Source organism: Monodon monoceros, unplaced genomic scaffold (assembly GCF_005190385.1).
Source record: "Monodon monoceros isolate NGI ecotype Baffin Bay Population unplaced genomic scaffold, NGI_Narwhal_1 Super_Scaffold_4, whole genome shotgun sequence".
Taxonomy (NCBI): Eukaryota; Metazoa; Chordata; class Mammalia; order Artiodactyla; family Monodontidae; genus Monodon; species Monodon monoceros.
Window position 1 is genome coordinate 57802005 of NW_021703781.1, and position 7638 is coordinate 57809642.

The 7638-nt window shown below is 41.1% G+C and overlaps 1 protein-coding gene across 2 annotated transcripts; it reads left to right on the top strand.

Moving 5' to 3' along the window:
- The first annotated feature begins 475 nt into the window (after nt 1–475).
- On the top strand, nt 476–4233 carry SFR1 (SWI5 dependent homologous recombination repair protein 1). 2 transcript variants are annotated; one of them, XM_029245790.1, is made up of 4 exons: nt 476–569; nt 1386–1501; nt 2094–2504; nt 3558–4233. In XM_029245790.1, exons 1-4 carry the CDS (start codon nt 557–559, stop codon nt 3747–3749), a joined length of 732 nt encoding a protein of 243 aa, XP_029101623.1. In that variant the 5' UTR covers nt 476–556; the 3' UTR covers nt 3750–4233. The 2 variants fall into 2 exon arrangements, with proteins under 2 accessions (XP_029101623.1, XP_029101624.1); XM_029245791.1 differs by lacking the exon at nt 476–569 and adding an exon at nt 708–845.
- Nucleotides 4234–7638: the final 3405 nt, after the last annotated feature.

The following is a 7638-nucleotide window of genomic DNA, read 5'->3' on the forward strand; positions in this document are numbered from 1 at the left end:
TGGGTCCCAGGAAGTCTGAGGAAAGGCCTTTGCTGGGGGGAGCGCGGAGAAGGGACTGACGGGAGCCAGGAGAACGGGAGGGGCATTCCCAGGCGTCCTTCACAAACACACAAAAACTAGGAAGCAGGAAGGGAAGACGAAGCAAGGAGAGAGGAGGGAGGGGAAGCCGTGAATAAAAGCGCGCCCCTCCCGGAACCGGTTACTCGTTTCAAGCGCATTACGGAGAGCGCCCGACTGCTGCTAAGGATTGCGGCCGCGCGCGCGCGCGCGCGCGCGCGGAGTTCCACAGCTCTCGGGCGCTGGGCGGAGCAGAGCCACGCGCCTCGGTCAACCTGGCCAATCACGCTTTTCGGCCCCTCCCGCGCGGCCTCGCCCCGCTCCCTTGCGGAGGCTCGCGGCCGCGCGCGCGCAGTCCCGCCGCTCCGGGCGCGGGGCTGAGTGGAGCTGCGCGCGTCAATCTGGCCAATCGCGGGTCTCTTCCGCCTCCCGCGCGGCCCCGCCTCTCAGACTCCCGGCTGCCGGCAGCAGCTGGGTTGGTTCTTTACGCTCTCCGGCGATGGCGGAGGGAGGTAGCGTGCTGGGCTTGGAGTGGGCGTCTGAGAACTGGACTTCTTCGGGGATTGGGTGGGGAGTCGAGTAGCGCTCCCTTTCCCTGGTCAGGGAACCTCTCAGCTCCACCTCAGGCCTGGGGTCTCTCGAGGGCTTGCTGTAGTGGCGGGAGGGGAGGGAGGACTCCCTGTGGTATTTTTCCCGGTAAAGTTTGATGGCCTTTGTTTGAGAAGCAAACTTCAGTCTCTCCTTTTCAGGGTCTCTTAGCTGCTTAATCGAAAACGATGCAGACAGGAGTAAGTTTATCTGTGCTTGGGCTCCTTATTCCTCAGGCCTGGAGGGTCATTTGTTTTAGGCACAGAGCCTTTAGGATTTAGGGTAGCGTGACAGGTCTGATTATGGTTTTTTGAGTCAAGATTTCAGTTACATTTCCTTTCATTGTGAAGCTGGCGTAATGAAATTAAAGAATTCCTGACTATCCAAAGTTGTTATCCAACTCACCCCCCCGAATATGGCAGATTTTGAGGATTTTTGTCAGATTTTATCCATCAATAAAAACAAATGTGGAGTTGTTCATATGAGATGCTAGCTAGTTGACTTGTCATAAAAAAACTAGTAGTCACCATAATGAGCAACACAATCCGATTTAGGAAAGTAAATGGAAAACAACAAAACAAAAAGCAAGAATGAATCACAACTAAGTGAAAGAAGGAAGTTGGCTGGCTTACTTGGTGATGTTATGTAAAACAATAAAAAATTCTTTGATAAAAATTAAGGAATATATAGAGGTGTGGGTTAATTTGATTTCCGTTTTGTGATTATTTTTTGTTTTTTAGAAGTAAAGCAAGATTTCAAGATGGAAAGTCCATCAGACTCAGCTGTGGTGTTACCTAGCACTCCACAGGCTGGTGCCAATCCACCGTCTCCTCGTACAAGCAGTTCAAGAAAACAAGTATGAAAATCTTAGTTCTTTCAGTGGATCTAGTCTATATTTCTAAGTATTGTGGCAATGGTGGTTTCAAGTCTACTGAACATTGTCAGTTAACGTAATGTGTAAATTAGTAAGTAAAAATTTTATTAACATAATTTTAGGTCTTTCCCCTTAGATAATGTATTGGACCTTCCCCTCAAATTTTCATCTTGACCCAATTATTTTCATTTAGTTTCAGTTCAAGTTTTTACAGCATTCCAAACAGGAAGTTTGAATCTGACATCATGAAGGTCTTTGGGGGAAAGATCTAGGTTGTTTCCTTAATTTGTAACTCTGAAGCACCTAACCATGTCAGGCTTGGGACAATTGCTAAACAAATGTTTGTGATTACTGAGATAAGTGTTTCAGCACTGTTTTAGAAGGGTGCTGGCTCTGCTAGGTTAAAACTTAGTGGAGCTTACAGGAATTAAAGATATTTTGTGATGGTTACTTTAGATATATGGAGACAGAAAGTCATCTAGTGTCTGCCATAGAAACGTAAGGTCTTGATTTCTAGTAGATTTATTTATATCAAGTCTTGATTAACATTATTAACGTTTGATGCCTTTTTCAGCCTATGAGTGCAACCCTTAGGGAACGATTAAGGAAAACTAGATCTTCATTTAATTCTTGTTATGGTGTGGTAAAACGACTTAAAGTAGAGAGTGAAGAAAATGATCAGACCTTTTCAGAGAAACCAGCACCTTCAACAGAAGAAAACTGTTTGGAATTTCAAGAAAATTTTAAACACATAGACGGTGAATTTGAAGAAAGTACATATTTGAAAAATACCTTCAAGAATATCAATGCATGTGCATCTAAATCACTTGATTCTGAGTCATGCAGTGACCTCCGGAATGACTTCATGAGTGAGAATCTTCCCAAACATGGATTAAACAAAGAAAAAGCAAAATTGGTGAAGCAGATTCAGGAGAAAGAAGAACTTCTTCGGAGGCTAAAACTAGTCAAAATGTATAGATCAAAGGTAAGAAGAATTTCGGAACCATTGCCTAATTAATTTTTTTATTTTTAGATAAATGGTAGGAAAGTATTTCAAAAAGAAAAGTTTATTTTAGCATAATAAGAAGTAAGCCAAGTATCCAGAAACCTGGCTTCCAACAGCTTTAACTCAAATATGTCATAGATGTAGAGTAGAGCAGAAGAGGCCTCTAAACACCAGGTATAACTTTTAAAAGTCCCAGCCCTTATTTCATATGCAGTTGAAGCTTTCTATCTAGTTTCCAGCCCACAGCAGTATTAGAAGCTTCAAATGTTAGCTGCAAGTGGCAATGAGAACAGAAGCAACAGTGACAGTGAATGAGAAAAAAAGCTAAAAATGGACCACAGAGTACAATGAAAAGTAATTTTAGTAATGATCTTTTGTTACTCAATTGTGTGTAACAAATTATTAAAGTATTCCGAACATTTTCTTTAAGAAAACAACAAATGTATATTAGATTTTAGATTTCAACCCAGATAAGGTTGAAGAAAATAGAATTTGGGCACTTGGAAGAAGATGACCCTTACTTACCTGGATCATTCATGTATATTGCAATTGCTCCTTCTTCCCCAGCAAATGTGTCATAAATGATGGAATACTGTATCTTATTTGCTCTCTTGAATTTTTAGGACCTCTCTAAATATAACTACTTGAGTTTTATGAGATAGTGACATTGAAAAATATTAATTTGAATATCATTTTTTAAAGTACAGCTGTGGTAGAAAAAGTAGATTGTTTTTTTTAACCCATATTGTTGCTTCTTTACATAGTTTTGCCCTATTTAATGATTCGATTTTTCCCTGAGGGTAAGGATAGCCCAGAGCTTCTACCAAACAAAACAGCCATAGAACTCAATTTGAGTGATAGTTACTTAAAACCATCCTACTTTTTTCCTGGGTAGAAGTCCCATTTATGTCCAATGTGTTACCCTTTAAACCTACTACTCATCGACTGATTTGACAACTTTCATTAAGTAAGTTAGGATGACTATCTAGTTATTGACATACATTTATGTCTTTTTTTTTTTTTCTGTTTCAGAATGACCTGTCTCAGTTACAGATGTTAATAAAGAAGTGGAGAAGCTGTAGCCAGCTGTTGCTTTATGAGCTGCAGTCAGCTATGTCTGAGGAGAACAAGAAACTAAGCCTTACTCAGCTGATAGACCACTATGGGTTAGATGATAAATTGCTACACTATAACAGAAATGACGAAGAATTTATAGGTGTTTAATTCATAATTTTTTTCTCCAGAATGTCTTTGTGGATGACAATGTAATTAAAAGATATTTATACATTTTAAAGGGAAGATGTAAACCATCAGGGCTTAGAGAAAGGTATCCTGGTGAACCTGGATCAATTTAGGGCCTTTGTTATATAAGTATAAACCAGGTTCTAAAATGAAAATTTAGTGTTTTGAATAAATTTGCCAAAGAAAACTTGACAGTTAAAGAAAGGTGAAAAAAATGTTTTTAATTAAATCATGATTAAAAAAATAATTTGGACAACTGTGGAAGTGAGTTTTAATACATTGTTCTATTTATTGTGGTAGAAGTTTTATTTTAAATGTTAAAAAACAGTCCATCTAGTGAATGTCTAAACTGAAACTTGTCTGAAAATGCCTGCCTCTCCTAAGTTTATGCCTCTCCTAAGTTTATGCCTCTCCTTTGTTTCCACCCATTTACCACATATTTCCATCTGGATGGTCTAGCAGGTAAACTCATATGTTCAAAATTACATTAGTTTCTGTCTCTTCAAATTTGTTACTTGTATTCGTCATCTCAGTTAGTGAAGTGATCATCTATTTCTTATAAAACCACATGTCCTCATCACCCACTTCAGGGCATCACGGCATACAGGGCCTTTTACATTCATCTACCTTTCTAGTTTTATCTGTGAAATAGGTAAAAGCTAGCGTATCTACTCCATTAACAGTGACTCCTCAGTCAGAAACCCACCTTCACTGGGTTGGGGTTCTGGCTGCCATGTTGTACGTTATCTGTCATCCTGGCCATAGATGGACCCAAGCATCCCAGTCCTTGAGAATTCGGAATTGAGCTCAAGAAAAGAAAGCCCATCTCTTTTTGTGGCTGGAGCTGTTGTATGTGAACTTGAAAGCAGAAAAGCTGGTGTGCTTAAGTCTGCCCTTACAGAGAAAGGCAGAGATGACGGAGAGAGAACTTTGTGGGTCAGTGGCTTCTTGGTTCTGGTTTCCAGTCTCTTGGGTCCTTTTAAGGGCTGAGACAGCTTTACTTAGTTGTGGTTTTTTTTCCCCCAATCTTAAAAGAAAAGTACTTCCCTACTACTTGGTAAACAGCGACTACCCTAAGCTTCCCCGCTCCGCCCCCAGCTGCTCCTTACTCTCAGCCCAGTCCTTCCCCGTGATCCAACAGACTATTAATGTTGGCATATCAAGACCCTGCTCTTGCATGCATTCGAATTGTTAATGCCCATGCCAGTAACCTAACCCTCACCCCGGCCTCAATTCTTGCCTTCTAGACACGCCATTGTCATTGGCTTCTGTGAACCCAAGAGGACTGGCCTTCCCTGGCTCTGGGATTCCCAGATGGGCATCCCTGGGAAGCTGTGCTGACCAGCCTCCATTGCTTCTTGCTGCTCAGCCAGAGGTCCTAAATGTGGCAGGAGAAGTGGTTTCCCTGGTGATGGTGCCAGCATTTGACTGCAGCTGCCCATTACTGACTAGCACATCCCCTGGAGTCACCCTTACACGTCCATTTGGGGGAACTACAGCATCAATGGGACTCTGGTTTGGGGAGAGTTTGGGAGCAGTTGGTGCTATAGCAATGGGGACTTCTAAGGCATTGGCTAGGTGCTGAGGGCTCCAACAGCTCAGTGAGCACTTCTACGAGAGGAGGTGGATCATGGAGTATGGATGGGGCTTATGGGAGAGTTTGGGGCCTAGGGGTGCCCATGAAGCAGTCCCCTTTTTAATAATTTCTATTGAATTTCACCTCCATTTAATAGGATATATTTATTAAGAACTACTGAATAAGAATTATTTTTATTCATTAAAATGAAAGCTAACACTTAGCACTTGCTTTGTGCCAGTTTTAAAGGTATGTTAACTCATTTGAGTTTTGCAATTATCAACATCCCAATTTTAAAGATGAGGAAATTTTAAGATTAACTAGTTATTTAGTGACAGTCAGAATTTGAACCCAAGCGACCCAGCAACAGAGCTCATAACCATGTTATGTTTGACCCAATTAATTATATATATTACTACTTGATAATATAGATAATATTTTAAAGGGCTATAAAAATACAAATATAATTGCTCTTAGTTCAGCAGAAGCTGAGAGGAATCAGTACCATAAACATATCAAGAGAGAGGACTGGGTTCCATGACCCATGTGCCCTTCCAAAGCACCTGCCAATAACCCCAAAGCAGAAGATGCCTCTTGTTGAAAGTGCTGCTACTAGAATACAGCTTGGGGGGGGCAAGAGGCTCTTGCTAACCTCCACTCTATTTATGCCTCAAAGCTAAGGCATTCAAGCAAGGAGCATTGCCAGAATCACTCAGGGTAGACACTAAGAAACAGAAACGAAACAGGCTGTTAAGACCTGGGAATCCACAGAGCACTGTCCAGCGAAATTTGTGGCCTTGCCTTAGTAGCAAATGGAGGCTCCAGTAGCTAACTTAGGTGACATGGAAATGTTACCAATAGGCACTACCCTGCTTAATCAGCCAAATCGACTACTTCAGGAGTCATTCTAGGTCTAAGGGGGGGAGCTGTCAAAATGATGTTGGTTCTATTTTCCTTACCATTCCCACCACTGATCACTATACAGGTGATCAATTATGGTACTATCCTGGCAATTTCTAAATAGAAGGTTTTAAAACTTCTAAATTTTTTTTTCTAAATAGAATGTTTTATAATTGCTCTCTTGCTTTACCTACACCAGTGTACATTGGGTATGGTGTTACTAATTAAACTTAACATTTAATTCACAAATTGCAGAACATTGAGACATTGACACCCTTTGGAGATTGTGGTTAATGATCCCAATGGTATTACCTTGGAATGCAGCAGTCCATAGGCTATGGAAAGGCAAAGCAGTTTTCTGAACAGTTAATCTTCTCATTACTTATTTATCATCATCTACATGAATAAAGTGATAAACTATTTCATGGAAATGTAAGAATTCTGATCACCAAATTCCTTTGTGTGTGTCTGTGTTTCTCCACACCAAGCAATTCTCAAAACACCATCTGGATGTCCTACAATTCAACTAAATTCTGACACATCTATCTGGAGACAGCATCAGATTCTACAAGTTAAGGGCTCAGACCCACAAGACCGCCCTCCACTTCAGATGCCATTTGAAAACCCAGATTGTTACCTGTGCTTCTGACCGGCTGGCAATAAATCAGAGGTTCCCAAGATTCCCTCCTTCCTTGGGTTCAGTTAATTTGCTAGAGTGGCTCACAGAACTCAGAGAAACATTTTATTTATCAGATTACCATTTTATTATAAAAGGATGTAACTCAGGAACCTCGGGATGGAAGAGATGCTTAAGGCAAGTTATGGTGAAAAGCTCAGAGCTTGCTTGCTCTCTCTGGGCACACTCTCCAAACCTTGTCCTTCTGGGCTTTTATGGAGACCTCATTACATAGGCACAATTGATTAAATCATTGGTCATTGGTGATCAATTCAACTTCCAGCCCCTTTACCCTTCCTAGAGGTGGGGGTGGGGGGTGGGTGTGCGTAAAGGGTGGGTGGGTGGGTGGGAGGTTGGGACACAGGGTTGGTTCTCCTCGAAAACAGCCCCCCATCCTTAGGTGCAATCCAGAAAGTCACCTCATTAACATAACAAGACACCTGTGCCTCTCTCATCACTTAGGAAATTCCGAGGGTTTTAGGATCTCTGTGCCAGGAATGGTGTCAAAGACCAAATATATATATTTCTTATTATAAATCACAATATCACAATGAGAAAATGCTTTTTTCCTGTTTACTAAACTATCGTGTGGGGCACAAAATTAAGTTCTGTTGCAATATATATGAATATAGAAGATTATGTCATGTTTATGTAGAACGTCTATGTAGAAGAAAATATGTTGTAATTTACAAATGATTTAGGGCTTGGTAAAAGTAAAC

Coding starts and splice junctions, on each gene's coding strand:
- SFR1 (XM_029245790.1), top strand. Junction 1,502..2,093: donor CAAGCAGTTCAAGAAAACAA/GTATGAAAATCT, acceptor TGCCTTTTTCAG/CCTATGAGTGCAACCCTTAG. Junction 2,505..3,557: donor TCAAAATGTATAGATCAAAG/GTAAGAAGAATT, acceptor TTTCTGTTTCAG/AATGACCTGTCTCAGTTACA.